Below are 21,342 nucleotides of genomic sequence, written 5' to 3' on the forward strand. Positions count from 1 at the left end.
TTCTCATTTTTCTGTATTTCTGCTTCATGAAGAAATGCATTTGTGTCTATTTGTAGAAAAAAGAGTTCAAATGCAATTCGTCATTGTGGGGTATACAGTAGGTCAAATTTATGATTAATCTATTGCTTTTCTGTTTGCCGTTTAGTGACAGCAGTAAGCAGATTTAATGAGTCACAAGAACGAACAGAAGTGGACAGCCTGCAACATTCAAATATCTTCTTGGGAACAACATAGTCAGAAAAGAAACAAATCTTTCAGTTTCTCAAGCCAGTGAACATGTCTCCAGCAGAAGAAAAAAACTCTCTAAAAATATACGCTCTCTATGTACAGCACTTGAGATTCCTGTTTCTAAGGAAGTCAAACATTTGTGCTTGCGCTTTTAGGAGAATCAGTGTTCCTATGAAATTTCCTAAGAAACTCATCTCCCCAGAGAAATTATACATTAGGTAACGCTCCACATGTGATAGATAATACAATGGCGCACAGAGAAGAATATAGCTGTTACGGAAGGCAAGAAGCTGTGCTCCTGGGTCAAATCACTGTGAGCACATGTGCTGCACAGGACACGTTCACGTGAAGGGGAAAAAAGGAGAAGGAACAACCCCAAAGACTCTTCTTGTCAGCTCCACCTCCCACACGCCTAGTAATATTTTCATTGAAGCAACAGAAAATGTGGTCTTAGTCACATTCCCCTTTTGCTTTCCTGTTTCTACTCAACATTTCTCTGATTTTGGTTGTTTTTTCTGATAGAAGTCATCCCTTTCCCAGCATCCGGTCACAGCACAGGACAGTGAAAGAAGTGGCTCCATGGGAAGCAGATAGACTGCCCTGGCTGTATGACTGTTGTGCCCAGTGCTCGCCTTGAATTCAGGAGTAAAGTCTCCCATACTGCAGTCTTGAGCTACAAAGTCTTAAATATAAATATACAACTCTCACCACGCTAACAATTTTCTGGCGCTACTGTCCTAAGGAAATAAATAGACAACTGTTCTTGTTACCAGAGACCTCAGCATAGCTAGCCACGTTTGATTTAGCCAAAAATTCAGACCAGACAAGACTGACTATCATGCTAAAGTCAGGTTCTAAGGCTAAATGGCTCTCACCACCATCAATACTATTTTCACTTCAAGTAGAAAAAAGAGACATTTCAGGTATCTTTACAGAACAGTACACCAAAACAATAATGCCCCCAGCCCCTCCCTCTCAGGTCATCTCATCAGGGTGATATTCAGAGAACAGAATCTATTTTGAAGTAGAGAGACTATCAGAGCTAAAAATGCCTCTAACCTTCACGTTAACTTACCTGCAAGGTAAGATTCTGACAACATCATTGGGCTTGTAGCCTTCAATACAAACAGCACAGTTATCAAAGTCTGGCTCAGTTTCCTACAGGAAAGAGAACATTCATCATTTTCATTCTTTGACTTTGTCAGCTAATCTCTTCATATAAGAGTCTATGTGACAAAGTAAAAGGGCCACCAATGCATGTTGTAAATGTAATCATGCACCTGAAGACAAGAAAGTCAGACTTTCAACATGCATCCAACTGGAAGCTTGCCCAGGAAGGCATGCAGATTTAGTCAGCATATTTGAACTTTCATGACTTTCAGCATCTTTGTATAATTTTACCTCTTTCTCCCGCTGCTCCATTCCATCCATAAATTGCTTACCAGTATTCCTCCCCTGCCTGGAGGACATATCCTAGCTTATAAAGCAGTTGTCATTTTTTTTCCTGCCTCTTTGTTCTGGTGGTCTGAAGGAATCCTCAGTGCACAGATCCGTTTGGTAATGAGCAATTTGAAAAATTACCTTATCACCTTTCCTGATTGTTCTGACTTGCAGCTTGCTGATTGCTTTCTTTGCAGCATCTCCAAGCCGGCGCTGTAATATAAAATTTGCTCTTAAGCAAAGAGTATCTCTTCATGCAGAAATCACCTTTTTTTTTCTAGACTTTTTAATAATCTGAAGCAACTGTACATGAAACAGGGAAATGCTGCATAAATGTAAACAAATGAGGTTGATCAGAGCAATGTGGGAAGTGGCACGCTTTTGTTAAGAAAAAGCAGACAGTATTCTAGGCTCACTGGTAACCTATGGCTGATGAGGCAAAGCTATTATAATGCAGTTTGAGCAGAGACTACCCACAAGCCTGCCATGATGCTGCACTACAGCTTTTTTACTATTCTAGTGAGTAGCAATATATATAGGGTCACTATTTGGATGTCCTACTTCTTCCCTCTCTTTTTTTAATTACACTTGTAAAAAAATACATTTTAAAATGAGGCCTGGGCTGGTAAGAAGAGTGAACCCTTGACTCAAGATTCCTGGTCTTTATTCTCATATCATTCCAGGACCAGTTTATGATGCCCAAAATTTAAGTGCTGTTATTGATGTGTGTAATTTGGCAACTGTGAAAAACATGAATCTTCCTGTTTTCCTGCAATACAGAACTTGCCTACTTCACAGCAGTAACACAACATATAAAAATGAGATTAAAGCAGCTGCTGGTTTCTTACAGGGAAAGCACTACATAGTCCTGCTGCCACATCCTTTCCATACATAGTCACTTGCATTTTCTTTTCCTTTCCATCTTCCTCTCTAGTGGACCGTGAATTGCTTACCGTGTGACATTTCTTACTGTTCTCCCATACTTGCAGGACACTGTTACTATGCTGGCAGCATCACAGCCACTCAGGATTAAAGTACGCAATGCAGCCTGATGCAAAACAATCTGTTCTCAAAAGCTGAAGCTGGAGATGCCTGCTTCTTGCAAGAGTTTGAGAGCAGTTTGGGGCAGTCCCCAGAATCAAAGCTCAGCGAAGCTACCTCTGCATCCCGTGCTATTGTGCTTGTGCCTGTATCATCACTCCATGGACTTGCCGCTCACTTGGGCTAGCGCAAGAGTGAAGCAATCTGGAGACAGAAGCACAGGCTGGAAAGGACTTTGAATGGTCTGGTACTCCCATCCCCTGCTCAAAGCCAAGTCAACTTCAAAGTCTGAGCTCACAGCTGTGTCCAGTCAAGTTCTGAATATCTCAATATCTGCAAGAATGGAGATTTCACAACCTCTCTGAGTAACCTGTTCGCTACTTCACTACTCTTACAGTGATTTTTTTTAATATCCAAACAGATACAAATTCCCTTATTGCAATTTATGGCCATTACCTTTGTCCCTTCTCTGTACATTTCTGAGAAGGGTCTGAGTCTTATCTCTGAGACAGCTGAGGACTGCACTCAGATCCCCCTCAGCCTGCTCTTTTCTTGGCTTAACAAACCAGACTCCATCCACCTCTCCTCCTACATCATGTGCTCCTGCCCATAGACCATGTTGATGGTCCTCCTCTGGGCTCTCGCTAGTTTGTTAATGTCTTTCTTGTACAGGATCATGCAGTAACACCTGCTCTGATGTATTCTTAGGGTTTTTACAGCAGCTTCTGGATCTCAGTGAACCCCAGTTTTCCATCAGTAAATGACTTAACGTCTTCTCTTCAACTCCCCTTCCCTCCCTATCCACCACAGCTGTTATAGCCATGTGCTGTTAGGAGGGCGATTCAGGAGCACTGGTGACTCAGAAGACATTCAACTTTTCAGGCCTGGAATACCAAATGTGCCGGAGTTCAAAGGCCCCTGTCAGCGGGAAGGGATTCCAGCTGGAGAGGCAAGAGCTTGAAGCCAAAAATGGAAAGAAGCTGGATGTAGCCCATAAATTGGGACTTAATCATCGTACAGATATGATTAACAAATTACCACTTTGTTCTTCTGATTCAATTAAAATAATCAAATTTAATTTAGAGAGCAAACTTATTGGATTGGAAAGACATAGAAGACTGACAAAATCCATGCAATGCTAAAAGCAGGGAGCAAATACAGACCTAGCTTAAGAGATGAAAATGATCTTGGCTATCACATGAGGTTTACATACAAGCTTTCAACTATAACTAATTATTACATGTGAGAGAGTATCTTGTACTTGCACAACATCTTATCTGTGGTACATTTTTCTCACAATCTCCCCCGAATAAAGGGATCGGACAAGAGTTGGAAACATTTCTTGCCAGCTATTTGTTTCTTTAATATAAATCAAAGACAGGCTGATAACACCAAGACAAGAGCCATTATGTCCTGTTTCAGGAATTCCTAGTGATTCCTTTTTATCTTTATTATTACTTAAACTAATGAAATGTCTCAGCTCTTTTTTGTACATTCTTCAAGGGGTAAGGACAAGATTAAAGATGCATGTACAACTTTGATCTGCTTATTTTCATGTTTGCTTTCTCTTATCTATCTTAAATAGACAAGTTCATGATTTAAATGGAAATGAGAATTATTTAGTTTTTGAAAAAATGGGAATATCCCGGCATAAAGTCATACTTTCAAAGGATTCTTCTATTTGAATGAAATTCGTGTGATCGCTAATCAATCATTGCCCTAAAAGTGAACAGGCATTACAATAGTTTAAGGATTTAAAGTAAGGCTTAGAGATTTGCAATCATAAATCCCATAATCTCATTAGCAAGGCTGTGACATTCAGTATTGCACTGGAAAGAGTTAAGGGTTCAGATGCCGTGGTCTCGTGGAGATGGTCATATTAGTCGAAAAGAAAAGACAATAGTATGGAAAGTACCATTTGTCAGTTCCTGAGGAAGTAAATTACAGTAGATTTGTGGAGGAAAAATAGTCATAAGTGCGTCTGTCTTAACTGCCTTGCTAAACTATCACCTCTGCAGGGAAGAGGTCACCTCGTGCCTCGTGCAGAACAAAGTACGCCATCAGGACGAAGTATCAGATGCATTGCCTGTCTCACAGATCACATTCGCAGACTCCTTCATCAGAGCCTTCCCAAGACTGCTTTGAAGATAGTGCCTCTCTTCAATGACCCAAACTCTCATTCAGGTCCACTGGACCTACCACCAGTCCTTTCCAGAGCATTGCTGGACCCATGCAGACTGCCAGCCACATACTAAACAGATCCTTCCTTAGAGATTGACCCAGGACACACAAGGCCCCAGTCACAGCCCCAGTGAGATGACTGCCTTTGGCTTCAACTACTCTGCAAAACTCATGGAGCCCACCCAGTTTTACAGAAACTTCTTCCTACCAAGAAATCAATGGGAAGAAACAACGCACAAGAAATCTTGTCAACTGATCCAGAACTTAAAAATCTTTCCCTCCCCATTTTCCTATCTTACAGCTCACAGCTGACAGAAGGCACTCTAGTATTGCTGGTGAAATACGAAATCTGACACACTGACAGGACTGAAAAAAAAAAAAAAACCCAAACCCTACGTCCTTGCTGTTACAGAGCTCCGACAGCAAGTCACATTTTGCTGAATTATTTCCAGGACTTAGCTTGTTTAATAATTCCAGACCGCTTTTAATTAGTCCTAGGACCGACTGTCTCTTGATACAAACAATTCTCTCAGTATTTCCCACAGAAACTCTCTCGTCTTCAGGAAGGCTACTCAGAGCACCAGGAACAAGCTGCCGAGGAAGCAAACTGCCTGTGCTTTCCTTATACAAATCCATCCTCTTCATTTAAAAAGGGCATATTATCAGGGCAACCACTTACTTCCTGGCCATCTTATTTAGTGAGAAAAGAACAATTTGAATTTTCAACCAAAGAGAATATTACTACCTACCTTCTACCTTCAAATGTACCACAGAGTAATCTGTGCTAGAGATACTCTTAAAAATGAAATGTATTAAAATAAGAATTGAATTCTAACCATAGTTTCCATGACCATAGGAAACTATAACCCATGGTTGCAGGTGCACAAGCCCATAGTGGAAGACAGTGTTGGGCTCTACTACAGAAATTCCCAGCAAAGTTTTTGCCTAGACAAAAGGGTGAGGGCATTCAGTGGAAAGCCTTGCAGTCCTGGCTCTTCACTCATCTAAACCGGACACCTACCTGGGGAGAGTCTGGTCCACACACCTGGATTTTTCACACTAGGAGAATGGTGGTGGTAGAAGACGTGTAAGGTGTATGTCCAGGTTTTATCCTATTGGGGTGTAACGGAAAATGATCCCAGTCAGGGCACAGCAAGGAATGGCTGCTCCCTAAGGGATGGGGAGCTGGGAGCAGAGGGGGATATCATGGCCAGCAGGGCAGGGTCTTGCAACCAGGGCCTGTCCCACAGTATCTAGCAATGCGAGCAGGACAGACCTGGAGATAGTGGCCAGGTCCAACTAAGAGTCTAGATCATTAGGCACCATCATGGTGATGGGGCAGGTTCAAGGTCAAGCTGGGAAGTAAATCTGCAGGTCAAGGTCATGATCAGGTCCAGTGATTGCTGAATGCATCCCTAGTGACAAGGTCAATCCAAGGCTAGGCTGGGCAGTTGGCCTGCAGGTTGGGATCAGGCCCACTCAGGGTAACTGGGGTCAGATCCAGCTGCACAATGGCTGGGGCTGCAGGGCCATGGGCATGGGGCTGGGTCGAGGCTGGGTGGTCAGCCTGCAGGTTGGGGTCAGCGGGGCCATGGCCGGTTAGGGACAGGACTGTGGTGGGGCTGCAGCCCAGCACCACTGTGGCATTGCGGGGCAAGGACTGACACCCCTGGGCTGGGCTGAAATGGGAATCTGGGGCTGAGCAGGGTACGGGGAGGCCTGGGGAGGTGGGCAGGGACAGTAAGGCCTGGTAGTGCCCGCAGGGACCTGACACCCAGGTCCCACAGTTTAGACGGTCTAACTGCCTCTCTGTCTCTCTTACCCAGTAATAAGCATGCAAAATTTGAATAAAAGCCTCTAGAAGAAGCCAACTGGCTAGTTGACATGAATTTTCATCAGCAGGGTCCTGATAATGGGAGATTCTTCAGTCTTTCTAGCTGTCTCTCTTACTAGCTGGACTCCTTGTTTCTGGATAGGTAATGAAATTGGTTCCTTTTGGGATTATAGATTGATCGGCAAGCTACCCGGTGTGTAAGAAGAGAAGTGGACCTGAAAAGGAGGATCATCATATACAAAAGGACAAGGGGACAGAGCTGGTTAGGAGGGCTGGCAAAAGGACACCACCTTGGTTAGGAAAGATTAGTTTGCAGTGAGTCAGCTTGGAAGAGGAGGAATAGAAGACTTAGAGAGCCCTGTTAGAGTGATCAAAGAAAGATGTTCAGAAATCTTGCTTTCTTATAATAGGGAAACATCTCTCCTGTTTAGAGGTAACGATTTTTTTTCCAGTCATATTTTGCAGTCAGCCCCATCAGGCTCTTCTCTCATCACAATGCCCAGACTACTGAATCCAAAGCTTGTCCTGCAGAGAGCCAGGCTGAACTGCTCCTGCTGGCGACTAGACTATCAGCTAGCCCTAGGAAAGGTATGCAAGACAGAGGTTAACAGAGGTAAGCGTAGGTTAAGCCCTTGTTTTAAAAGTGTTGGATTTTAGATCATTTAGACGTCAAAATTAGTTTAACTAAACTCTCTTTTCAACTAAACTCCAATAAATAAGCCACAGTTTTTAGCACTTACAGAGCAAGGCAGCCAGTTTGCCCAGTTAGATTTTATTGCACTCCAGGGTAGGAACTGATAGCACAACTTTCTCTAAATTGTCCAGCTGGCTCCCTCTGCATCTGAAGCTCTGTTTATCCAAACATTTCAACTTTACCCTTAAGATAAAGTTTATTTGGAGTACATCAAATACGAATGAAAGGAAACATCACTCCTAAAGTTTGCCATCAATGAAGGTGCTTACAACACGTGCACGGCTTTCCAGCGAGGAAGCACAGTACCCTCCACAGTACACACTCACACGCAGGCTATAATGGCAAAATTTTCCCAGCACAATGACAGAAGAAGTGTTCTAAATTATATGCCAGCAAAGTAACACAAGCAATTTCTCTTGCACCTATCAGAACATCCAGGATAGTAATACAGAACTTTGTGATCCCATCCTTGCACTAAATGCAAATGTCTAAAAGAAAAGCAAGCAGAACTTCAGGGGAAACATAGATAATCCTCATAGAAAGGGCAAGAGCAAGGTGAGCTCTTCTGATAGCTATCTACATATCTACATTACTATATTCCACAGCCAGGACTAAAAAAAACTAAAACTCATTAAGAGTTAAACTCATATGTATGTCCATACATATCACTAACATTTTCCATAAGAAATGTAAGAACTAATAAGGAGATTAGAAGAGATGTTAGGCAAACCAGGGTGAAGAAAGTGCACAAATAAATTATAGTTAGCTACATACTGTTATTAAAGGTTTGGCAAAAAATTAGTGATAAATAATTACTTATGAGGTCTGTTTTCCTCTGCTTCTCATGAACAGAACTAGTAATAAGAACAGGTTTATTAAAACCTCTGCATAGGACAATTGCTTGTACACAAATTAGTCTCATTGAAACTTTGGAAAGAAAACACTGAAAAGGAAATCTGCTTGAACACATAAGCCTATCAGTTTTAAGCTACAGCATATTACCTGAAGTGAGGATCTTATTTTGCTGGATTTCATGTTTATGTATGTATATTTACACTGCTAATCTGCTTGTATAATTACTTGATTGAAAGCATGCTTCTGATACTCACATACGTAAATTAGGCACACACGTGCTTTTGCAGCCAAGCCATCTAAAAATTATCACAGCCACTACAGTCACAGTGAATGTGCTGCCAGTGATGTGCAAATTCCAGCTGGGATAGTTACATTCTTACTATCCAAAATCTCATGCTGTATATTTAAAAGGAAAAAATATTCTTTCTGTCTGTAAATACACAGCAGCTGCTCTCTAACACAGAGGATGCCGGAATTTCAATGGTGGGTGAGGGATCCCTATAAACTAAGTATGCAAGATAGAGTGTGACTATTTTTCTCTACAACAAAACGATTATTGACACTTTCAGTTTTAACTTTGCAAGCAAGACAACCCCTCCTCAGGCAGTAATTTATTAAGGGCACAGAAAACATCTCTATGACTTATAGGGCATTTTTGTCCTGCAGTAAAACGGTTATTTATCTCCTCAGCGTTACAGAATCACAGAATCACAGAATCACAGAATCGTTTAGGTTGGAAGGGACCTCTGGAGATCATCTCGTCCAACCTCCCTGCTCAAGCAGGGTCACCTAGAGCATATTGCCCAGGATCACGTCCAGACGGCTTTTGAATATCTCCAGCGAAGGAGACTCCACCACCTCTCTGGGCAACCTGTTCCAATGCTCTGTCACCCTCACAGTGAAGAAGTTTTTTCTCAGATTCAGATGGAACTTCCTGTGGTTCAGTTTGTACCCGTTGCCTCTTGTCCTGTTGCTGGGCACCACGGAGAAGACACTGGCCTCATCCTCTTGACACTCCCCCTTCAGATACTTGTACACGTTGATGAGATCCCCTCTCAATCTTCTCTTCTCCAGGCTGAACAGGCCCAGCTCTTGCAGTCTTTCTTCATAGGAGAGATGCTCCAGCCCTCTAATCATCTTGGTAGCCCTCCGCTGGACTCTCTCCAGGAGTGCCATGTCTCTCTTGTACTGGGGAGCCCAGAACTGGACACAGTACTCCAGGTGAGGCCTCACCAGGGCTGAATAGAGGGGCAGGATCACCTCCCTCGACCTGCTGGCAACACTCTGCCTAATGCACCCTAGGATCCCATTGGCCTTCTTGGCCACAAGGGCACACTGCTGGCTCATGTTTAACTTGTTGTCCACCAGCACTCCCAGGTCCTTCTCGGCAGAGCTACTTTCCAACAGGTCAGTCCCCAGCCTGTACTGGTGCATGGGATTATTCCTGCCTAGGTGCAGGACCTTGCACTTGCCTTTGTTGAACTTCATGAGGTTCCTCTCCGCCCACCTCTCCAGCCTGTCCAGGTCCCTCTGAATGGCAGCACAGTCTTCTGGTGTGTTAGCCACTCCCCCCAGTTTAGTATCATCAGCAAACTTGCTGAGGGTGCACTCTGTCCCTTCCTCCAGGTCATTGAGGAATATATTGAACAAGACTGGACCCAGGACTGACCCCTGGGGGACACCACTAGCCACAGGCCTCCAACTTGACTCTGCGCCATTCACCACAACCCTCTGAGCTCGGCCATCCAGCCAGTTCTCAAGCCACCTCACTGTCCACTCGTCTAGCCCACACTTCCTGAGCTTACCTAGGAGGATGTGATGGGAGACAGTGTCAAAAGCCTTGCTGAAGTCCAGAAAGACAACATCCACTGCTCTGCCCTCATCTACCCAGCCAGTCATTCCGTCATAGAAGGCTATCAGATTGGTCAAGCATGATTTCCCTTTGGTGAAGCCATGCTGACTACTCCTGATCACCTTCTTGTCCTCCAGATGCTTAGTGATGACCTTCAAGAGGAGCTGTTCCATCACCTTTCCCGGGATGGAGGTGAGGCTGACAGGCCTGTAGTTTCCTGGCTCCTCCTTCTTGCCCTTTTTGAAGACTGGCGTGACATTGGCTTTCTTCCAGTCCTCAGGCACCTCTCCTGATCTCCAGGACCTTTCAAAGATGATGGAGAGTGGCCTAGCGATAACATCTGCCAGCTCCCTCAGCACTCGTGGATGCATCCCATCGGGGCCCATGGATTTGTGGATGTCAAGTTTGGACAAAAGATCTCTAACCTGATCCTCCTCCACCAAGGGAGAGTCTTCCTTTCTCCAGCCTTCCTCTCTTTTCTCCAAGGTCTGGAATTCCTCAGTTATACTGGCCTTAGCAGTGAAGACGGAAGCAAAGAAGGCATTCAATAACTCTGCCTTCTCTGTATCCTTTGTCACCAGGGCACCCGCCCCATTCAGCAGCGGGCCCACGTTTTCCCTAGTCTTCCTTTTGCTATTGATGTATTTGAAGAACCCCTTCTTGTTGTCCTTGACATCCCTTGCCAGATTTAATTCCAACTGGGCCTTAGCCTTCCTTGTCGCATCCCTGCACACTCTGACAACATCCCTGTATTCCTCCCAAGTGGCCTGTCCCCTTTTCCACATTCTGTACACTTCCTTCTTCTGCTGGAGTTTTGCCAGCAGTTCCTTGCTCATCCATGCAGGTCTCCTGCCCGCTTTGCTGGACTTCTTCCTCAGAGGGATGCACTGATCCTGAGCCTGGAGGAAGTGACGCTTGAATATTAACCAGCTTTCTTGGACCCCTCTTCCTTCTAGGGCCCTACCCCAGGAGATTCCCCTAAGTAGGTCCCTGAAGAGGCCAAAGTCAGCTCTCCTGAAGTCCAGGGTTGCAACCCTACTCATTGCCCTGCTCCCTCCTCGCAGGATCCTGAACTCCACCATCTCATGGTCACTGCAGCCAAGGCTGCCCCCAACCTTCACATCTCCAACTAGACCTTCTTTGTTTGTTAGTACAAGGTCTAGCATTGCACCTCTCCTCGTTGGCGTCTCCACCACCTGGGTCAAGAAATTATCATCAATGCTTTGCAGGAACCTCTTTGACTGTTTGTGCCTAGCTGTGCTGTCTTCCCAACAGATGTCAGGGTGGTTGAAGTCTCCCATGAGAACCAGGGCCTGTGATCGTGAGGCTTCTTCCAGCTGTCTGTAGAAGGCCTCATCGATGACTTCCTCCTGATCAGGTGGCCTGTAGTAGACCCCCACAACAGTGTCACCCATGTTAGCCTGCCCTTTTATCCTTACCCATAGGCTCTCAACTTGCTCTTCATCCACCCCGAGGCAGAGCTCCATACATTCTAGTTGCTCCCTCACATAAAGAGCAACTCCACCACCTCGCCTTCCTGGCCTGTCTTTCCTAAAAAGCACATAGCCATCCATGACAGCATCCCAGTCATGTGAACTATCCCACCATGTCTCTGTCACTGCAATGAGATCATGGCCCTGCGACCGCACACAGATCTCTAACTCTTCCTGCTTATTCCCCATGCTGCGTGCATTGGTATACAGGCACTTGAGAGAGCCAGTCAAGCACGCAGGCTTCCCAGAAGAGGTGCAAGAGGATCCTCCATAGCCATGTCCCTTGCTGTCTCCCCTGGTTGTATGCACCCGCTGGAGGCATCCTGACTTGAGCGGTGTTTTACTGACTCCCCTGCCACTATACCACTCCCCTTCCCCCATCTTGCCTAGTTTAAAGCCCTCCGTACCAGGCTGGCCAATCTGTTGGCAAAGACACGCGTGCCCCGCTTGGTAAGGTGGATCCCGTCTCTCCCCATCAGCTGTTGATCTTCAAACAGGGTCCCATGGTCATAGAAACCAAAGCCCTGTTGCCAACACCAGCGGCGCAGCCAGCTGTTAACTTGGAAAATTCGTCTACTCCTCCTCCTGTCCTTTCCCCTCACAGGCAAGATTGAGGAGAAAACGACCTGGGCTCCCAGACCCTTCACCACCATTCCCAGAGCTCTGAAGTCCCGTTTGATGGTTTCCAGTTTGCCTTTCGTGTCATTAGCACCCACATGGAAGATCAGCAGAGGGTAGTAGTCTGACGCGTGGACAAGCCTTGGCAGTCTTTCCACGACATCTCTTATTCGAGCCCCTGGCAGGCAGCAAACCTCTCTGGACAAGAGATCAGGTCGGCAGATAGGTGCCTCTGTCCCCTGCAGCAGGGAGTCACCCACAACAATCACTCGCCGTTTCTTCCGGGGGTTCCTGCATGGCACAGGGTCTGCCAGGCCAGTTGCCTCCCTTGGAGCCATGCCCAGCTCCTCCTCGGCTTGGAGGGCGCTAAACTTGTTCTTCAAGGGTAAGTCTTGAGGAGAAGCAAGAGCCTTTCTCCTTCTGCGAGAGGTCACCAGCTTCCAGCCCTCTTCAACAGCGTTATGATGCACCTTTACACACGGTGCTGAGCCCTCTGACACATCCGCTGCAGTGGGGGCAGGGGACTCCCGGAGCTGAACAATCTCCGAGAACACCCTGTCAATCTCCCGCTCATCCTCTCGGATGCTACGCAGCCTACTAACCTCCTCCTGTAACTCCTTTATCTGGTGACGCAATTGGTCAACCACAGCACACCTCACACAGGAGAGCTGACTGTCAGCCCAGGCCTCGCGGAGAGGCCCCAGGCACTGCCTGCAGCCTGACACCTGCAGAGCTGCATCTGCTGTCTGAGGGTCTGTCTGGGTTGAGGCCTCAGACACAGCCAATGCAGAACCTCCCGCAGCCACTGGGGAACGTGCTCTGCGGCGTGTCATGACCATGCCCCGGGGAAGGACACACCACTGTGCAAAATAGAGAGATGCCTTCTTTGCCTTCTGGCGCCCTTCTGCGCGAACTGCTGCGCAAACTGCTGCGTCTGTTCACTGCCTCTGTTGGCTGCGCTCTGCGTTCATATGCTGGAAGATAACATTCTCTACCATAGCATTAGAATGAAATGCAGAAGCCTCACCTTCGAAATTCTGCTGATGCTAAAGTAGTTGCATCCAGTCAAGAACAGATTAAATTTATTATCATCATATTTATTATTAATCACTGCTGAACTACTGTAAAGATGCACGATGCTTTACAAATCCAGAGGATATGAGAACTTATGATCCTCTGCAAAACTTCCCACCTCCACACAATGCTGTTGGTTTCTGTCCAGTGCTACACGTTTCACATCCCTTTCAGGGGTTTTGGACAAGATGTTGAAAAGAAAAGCAATAGCTTAATAATATTGGTGGCTATCACTACAGCGCTTACATGTTTAGTGATCACTGTCAAATGTAAAGGCATTCAAACCCAAGACCCTTCAGGAGAAGCTTTATAATGAAAACACTTATTCTTTTTTCTCTGTTCACTTATGTTGGACCCTTGATTCACACACATACGTTCACTTACCTTACCATTTTGTAGTCGTCATTTAGATCTTAAGGTCATTAATTCATATACATTTCTATGTCACTTGGCTATATGTGCCATGGGAATCTTTTTGCTAAAAACTATTATAATCTTTCCAGCAATTTCTTGTGCATGGGGAAATAAAGGCATAATATACACACTACATATTCATTCTTTTCTTTTTTTCTGAATATCATCTACCTTGCCAGAAGTCTTGGTTTTTCTCACATACTGGCACTTCTAGATCCCCATTCTTTTCACTCTTTCTTGTTTTTTCTTGTCACACATTGATATTTTCCCCACACTTTACTTTAAAACTTATTTAAATCTAAATCCTATGGAAATTCTTTCAGAAATATAAGCACCCATTGGAGTGCTGCTCACCTGATTTCTGTCTCTGGCATTTGCATAGCGGAATCGCTGAATGTAATAGAAAACCAGCCACGCCAGTGAGATGATCATCAACACAATGAAGGAGATAGAGACGAACACCACGGAGGTACGGCTGACGTACTTCTGCAAGTTGCGTGTTCCAATTGTTATGTACATCATCACAGTAATATTCCTCTCCAAGAGGCTCACTATCTCTTTTCCTTTGGGTTCAGGAATCATTATTGCTACAACATCTTCTAGACCTGTCATTCAGGAGGGAGAGAAGAAAATTTAAATAAAAATGGCAACTGCCACGTAAGAAAATGACAAGAGGACATGGTATGGCAAAAAAGGCAAAACTGCGATAAAAAGTACCCCTTTTTTTCTGTTGGTTTTCACTGAGAGGTAAATCTGATGAATTTGTTGATGGTTTCAGCTAGAATGAGTTACATACACAGCGTGCTTCTGTACACTAATCTTGGTGACATAAGTGAAATATGCTTCCTGGGTTGACATAAACACAGTTTTCCAGTACTATTGAGGTACATCTAGAGGATATTGATGCAACCACTGCAGAAATGCAGGTATGCTGTAGCCAGCATCCTTCCCTCCAACATCTCATATGCACAGGGTGATGAGTCTGCCGGAGAAGCCCCTCTAAACCCACTCATGCCAACCAGAGATTCTTTCAATCCTAGATCCCACCTGAGATTCAGGTGTGGCTGTGTCAAAATGCCCCTTCCCTCCCCTCAGCCCTCTGATGGGACAAGGCTCCAGGGACAACAGAGACGTTCCTAGCTCACACTGTGCTTGCTCTGGTCTGAGTGTCACTGTAGGCCTCCCCTCTCGCTGGAGCCCAGATGAATGTCTGGGAAGCCATGCTGGGAACTAGACTCACAAAAACCAGCAGCACCTTTTTATTCCACAAAAATGTTACTACAGCCCAAATTACCTAATGGACACAGTTTACAGCATGGCTCCATATGCATCGGCACAGTGTAGGTGGGAAAAAAGATGCGTCCACAAACGAGATGGGGCAGGAACTTCCTAAAGTCCAGTCAATCTTTCTGAAGCCACAACCCCATGAAAGCAGGCCCTTCACCAATCTATCATTCCTTGAGTCTCTATTAGTTTTCCTCTATGTAGATACTTTTTCATTTGGCTTTCGTTACAAGCTGCTGATACCATTTTCATTTCTTGTATGTGCCCTATGTACATGACAAACACAGTCTGAAATTATCTGGGATTAGGCAGCTTGTTAGATGTCTTTCCTAGTACCTCTGGCTTTATAAATAAACTATCATTCCTTTATAGGTTAATATTGGGGATATTCTGTCCTTCCATCTCACTAAATGGGTGTTTAGACAATTTTCAGGCCAAAGCTATGTTTTGCAATGGTCAAATCCTGAATTGTACTAAGCTGCTAAAGACAAACAATGCATATTTTAATTTAGAAACGTGCTCATCACAAACTGGAACTTAGAAAGAAAGGTACAAACTCAAGGTGTGTGAAGTAAGAGAGATAAGGCTGGGGTGTTCCAGAATTTCAGCTGAAATCACGGACGCATCTAGAAACCAGGCCAGCAGGCTGTCAAATCCATGGCTGCCTGAAAGCGGGGACATTTTGACTGTGGCAGTAGGACAGAATGCTGCCTGCTTTGGGACATTAGCTAAGGTGGGGATGGGATCGCCTGGCAGCAAATGCAGATGTGAGAGGAAGCCTCATGTTTCCAACAGAACCCCCATCCAGGATGACATCTAATCCAAGCTTCATCACAGCGGCACCATGCCCCACAGTCCTCACTGTCTGGCTTAGATGTTTCTCCTCCCCAAACCTTTGAGAGGTATAAACCAGTTTTTCAAAGGTATTTAGATACCTAAAGATTCCAAGAGCTGCCTACTGGGATTTGAAATCTACTAAAGCAGATACATGCAGAGCATTCAGTGGAAAATCCTATCCGTGGTGGAGGCTTCTTCAAATTCTGCTAGGTGCTTGGATCAATCAGAAGTACTGAAATAGCTGTGACAGACTGTTTCTGCTCACGTAAGAAATCTGCTGCAAAGCTGGGATCTGAACTCTTCTCTCTCAAGTCTTGGAGCACAACTGGGAATTGCATCATTCTTCCTCTCAGGAGACTTTGCATCATAACATTTCGCTGATTTTGAATAAGCCAGTCAATGAATTGCTAAAATCACTGATTTGACTAGGCCAAAAGAATTTTAGATATCTGTGATGTTAACTTAACCTTTCTATTGATATTTTTCCATAAAGTATTAATCACTTTCATCTATTCCCCCCCTCTTTTTTTTGTCTAATAAGAGCCCACCTTCAGCAGCCAAGATAAATCTACCTTTGCAACACTTCTGATCCCTGTTTATTACCAAAGGCTAATTCAAACATTACGCTAACAGCCTAAGGAGAGTTTGCCAAGTCTCCACGTGGCTGAGAAGGGCACTGATCATGTGCCATATCAGTAATTTTCCTTTAGTCAATAAGACAAACGGTCTGGAGCAGTGCTTATGTTTTTGAGCTCTCCATATGCCTTCCTTTGTTCTTTTTCCTTTAAGAAAAATAAAAAACTTAGAATTCCCCCTGAACAAGAAAATACAACCAGCCTTTTCACACACTGCCAAAAAGAACCCAAAGGGAAAAATCCCACAGCACAAAAATACTGAGATGAATTTCATCAGTTCCTCTCAAAAGCTATCATTTTGACCCACTCACTTGTCCAGTATGGACATCTAACATTATCTTTAATATGATCTGGAACGCAACATGAACGATGTAGCCCGAAGGCCTATACAAATGGGAGAGAGATGAAAAAAAATTACTGTGAAAAATACATATATTGTATTTAACTGTTTAATTATGCTGCTATTCAACTAAACATAGCTTAGTATATTTTTGGGAACTGTATATAATGGACATATGCCAGATATGACATGTTGCAAACTGTGAATCATATTTATGCAATAATAAAGTAAGGATTCTTAACACTACTCCTTTGCACCCCACAAAAATGCCCAATCTTCTTTGTATTTCTGTATTACAGGAATGAGAAAGAGGGAGAAAAGAAATTGTGATCTCCTGCTTAAGTCTAACCTCATCCCTGTTTTTCATCACCTGTATTCTCTGACCAAACTCAAGCGCAACTGTCTGTCTTCAGCTCTTGGTGGATGCATGAGTGGTTTTGAAGAGGACTGCAGCCACACACACGTCCCTTCTCTGTTCTTGCCTCTTTACATCTCCCTGCCAGCATGTTCTGCTCCAACCTTTGACCTAGAGTCTTTTAAGGTACTTTGCAAAATACAAGATTCTAGAGTAAATACATTGCCAAGTACATACGATAAATACAATTGTGTTTAGAAAGGCAAGTCAGAAGACATAGCTATTGCAAGAGGGAAACAGCTGCTTTTATTTACTGAAATACTTATTGCAGGCTATCTAGTTATTTTTCCTCAGAAAAATTACCATTTTTAATGAAGCATTCTTGGAAAAAATAACCCAAATGGCAACAAATGTTAATCAGGATTTTTTTTTAAGCTTCATTTGATTTACTATCATTTCTCTGACATACTATAGAGAACGCTATTTAATCGATCAAATCACCAGGCTAAGTTTTTGATCTCAAATATGCCCAATGCTGGGAAGAAAAGAGAAAAAATGAGAAATTAATTTATTCCCCTTTCCTTTCTTATATAACAAAATGTCTATGTTTTCTCAATTGCAGAATACATGGGGCATACCAAAATACAGGAAAACTGTTACCAATAAAAGAATAGAGAAAAGTAATCAGACATCAATGTGAAGAGTTCTATATCCAAGCATATATTTGTTTCACCAGGCCAAAAAACTATCTGTTCATACGTACAGATGCCTCCCTTCTGAGTTAAGTGCCTATGATGCCTTTCAGTACACAAATCCACAATGGTAACTAGGCTTGGCGGCACTCCGTTACCCAACACATTTCTTTTGTTTTTCTGGCCAAGATTAGTGCAGAGTTTGACATGAATTTTTGTCTGGATGAATCAGAGATTCATAAATCAAAGGTATTCAGGCTGCAGTGAACGGATTTTTTTCTTCTTTGGCTTAGGGAACGCTTAACATATCAATGCTCTCTCTTTATGTGCCAATAACAAAACAAGTAAAGCAGAATTTGTAGACATTTCGGATGATTTAAGTCACTTTAATTTGCTGAACCATATTCAGTTAATGAAATACTTTTTGGGTGCAGAAAACTACATCTGCTCATCTTCAGGCAGCTATTCTGCTTTGGCAGTAGGCCTATCATTGTACTATGCAGGACTGCATTGACATTGCATGGGTGGGTGTTCAGGAGGCCCGGGCATTGTTAGCTTGACAGCGGCAATACTGAAAAGATATCTGTAGGCTCAGCCTACCGTCTGACTACTGGGACAAATGGGCAACCCTGTGGCTAATCCGTTAATGTCAGAACAGCCATACCAAGATGTGGCTGCTCTGTTCACTTCAAAAGAGTTGCTCTGGAATTAATATGCCTTGATATACCGAATCACCCAGGCATTATACCTTCCTATGTGGATCACACCGAACTCTTCCTCACTCCAATCTGCAGGAGGAGGAGTCCCATCTTGCTGCTGACTGAAGACAGGAGGAACTGCACAGTGAGGGGAGATAGTCAGTCTACAGCATGCTCCAGCTGTCTTTTGCCACCTGCATATGGTGGTGGAAGACAGAGTTGAGAAGGAGCAATATAGTCAGAGAGAATATTTTCAGTAGCAAGATGTGCAGCTAAGAAAATACTTGATCTCCCCCTGATGATGGTCTCCAAATCTTCCTCCTCGCCCCAGTACTTGGCTGGGGAAATACACTTCAGCTTGGATGCTTTGTATGCCAATCAGCAAATTTCAAGTGCAACAATGTATACACTTGTGACAGGGGAGAAGAAGGGCTTCAGTTCTATAAAAGTAGCTTTTGCAACTCATATCTCAAGAAATGAACACATTTTACCTCCTTTAGAAAGAGAACAAGCACTGAAAAACTGAAGTCAGAAGATATATGTAAATTTTCCACCTTGGCCACAGGCTGACAAACCTATGGGAGCTTCTAGGAGTGTCAGGGATGACAATGAAAATGGTCCTTTATTCTCCTAATTAGCATTCAGGTCCAGTAGTAGCAGGCTGCTTCTTTAATGTTTTGTCAATTTTTGATTGAGGCTCTAAAAAATGATATATTTCTAACACATTTTAGAAGAGAAGATTTAATTCCTGATGCTTGGCAACTGCCAGGACTCAGTTAGAGAAATAATTAATTGAATCATTTGAGTAGAATTCCAATTTGGGAGGTATACAGGTCTTCTCCAAGACTTCCTATCAAGATACAAATACGGATTTTTCTTATGTTGTATATCAAAATCAGGCACTAAAGTATTTCTTTGTCAGATTTTAGCAGAGCATGCAACTAAAAACTCCAGCAGCAATTTAGAGGGCAGAAGTTGCCCTGATGAAATTAGACAGTGTTCAGTCCAGGTCAGTATCTGGTCTTTGCTGGAAGCCAAGAATAGAAACTTCACAGAATGGTGCAAGAACCTAACTAATTCTTTCTTTACTCTTGAAGAAATAATTTCATTTTTAGGAAACAATTTCAGTAACTACCGACTATTGAAAAAAAGCAAAACAAATGGCGATCTGAACAGTTCCGCAACCTGAACATGCCCAGCTCTGGAGCCCCCTCCTCTGGGCTCAGACCCTGGGTCTGTGGGTACGGCTGCCTGCCAACCCTATGCTGCGTGAGCCAATTTGGCGGTTCCATTTCCCGCGAGCTCAGCAGCCCTTGTTCTGTACAAGGGCTTACTGTATTGCCAACCATGTGATCTCGTTCCTATCAAAGCCACTGCTGCTGTGTGTATCTGTGTGAATGGATTTTTACGGCATGATCTGGATTATGTGCAGCCTTTTAAAGCAAAATTGGAGCACAGCATGGACATTATGTTTTAAAGAACCGTATCTTTTTTCTCCAGACAGCAACTCAGTAGAAAAATCAGTAGTGCAGAAAATGAATCTACGGTGATGGTGCTGTAGTTGTGATTGTCTAAGGATATAACCAAGAATGGTTTGTTGGACTATTAAAAGATTCTACCTTTTCCTATAAACTTTCTTCTCTTTGAAAATTACTTTATAATTACTTTATAATTATAATATATTGTTACTTTATAATCATTTTTGGTTTCTTTACAATTAAATTATGTGGAAAATAGTATATAGGTTAATCAGATGGCATTTCAATCGAATTTTAATACTATGCAAATTGTTCTGTTGCAATATTTTCACAGGTGCAACAAGGGTACCAAGTCTTTAAGACCATCCAATCAGAGTTCAATCTTAGCTGTTCTGTTAAATGAAATTCTTAACACTTTATGGTACAATTATAATTGGCCAGAACATCAGAGGATCCCCGTTTTTTAAATTTACCTTTTACAAATAAACATAGGCTTAAATTACAACTTTGTGAACTCAAAAAATATTTTTGCCAACCAAAGTAATATTTTTCAACAGCTGATTTCTGAGTTTCTCCCATTCCAGAGAAGCAGCAGCATAATATCATTTAAAGATAGTCCTGGAGTCTGCGTAGGCCAACTGTAAAGTGCTATATGTAAGATACCAAACTGGGTAAAAGGACGATTCCTTGTAGGTACCATTCTTTATGGGACATGCACTGCATCGGTCTCAAATTGAAATACCTGCAAATGAGACTGTACCACAAACTGGCAAAGAGAGCAGCAATATATAGCAAGTAACAGTAATACATAGTCAATACATCGTATATCATAGGTGAAATGACTATAAAATGTGATCTGCAACCTCTTGCATAAAACTGTTGCTGTGCCAGAGGACGACAAAGGACACCAACTTCTAATGAGGTTTCATAAGAGATATGGGCAACTAAAGATCACGTTCTTCAAAGGTGTTCAGTTAGGTTCTCCACCAAAGGCTCATAAAGAAAAACAGCTGCTATAAAATATGTGGGAAAGGCCTCACATATAAAAATAAGGCGTTAAAAGACAGGATCTTTGAGTTCTACAACAACAAAGAGCTACCAAATACAAAAGACACCTGGCAAACACAAATTCCTGGAGGCTGAAAGAATAATTCTGGGGGTGTATGACTAAATACTCACCCTGTTCTTATCTTCTTGCCCAAGCAGCTACTGTTTGCCTTTATCAGAAACACGATACTGCGCCAGATAGACCTTTGGTCTCAACCTGTAGACTTGCTTTTATATTCCTGGGAACTGAAA

General features: G+C 43.4%; 1 protein-coding gene across 2 annotated transcripts in view; it reads right to left on the reverse strand.

Moving 5' to 3' along the window:
- Positions 1 to 21,342, reverse strand: part of RNF150 (ring finger protein 150) — a 131,711-nt gene that overhangs the window by 44,350 nt on the left and 66,019 nt on the right. For both annotated transcript variants that reach the window (XM_068942122.1, XM_068942121.1), the window contains exons 2-4: positions 14,079 to 14,329; positions 1,810 to 1,881; positions 1,304 to 1,386 (exon numbers count right to left, since the gene is read on the reverse strand). In XM_068942122.1, coding sequence (XP_068798223.1) covers positions 1,304 to 1,386; positions 1,810 to 1,881; positions 14,079 to 14,329 — 406 coding nt within the window. The remainder of the gene's footprint in view (positions 1 to 1,303; positions 1,387 to 1,809; positions 1,882 to 14,078; positions 14,330 to 21,342) is intronic.

The sequence above is a fragment of the Struthio camelus genome, chromosome 4, assembly GCF_040807025.1.
Source record: "Struthio camelus isolate bStrCam1 chromosome 4, bStrCam1.hap1, whole genome shotgun sequence".
Classification (NCBI taxonomy): domain Eukaryota; kingdom Metazoa; phylum Chordata; class Aves; order Struthioniformes; family Struthionidae; genus Struthio; species Struthio camelus.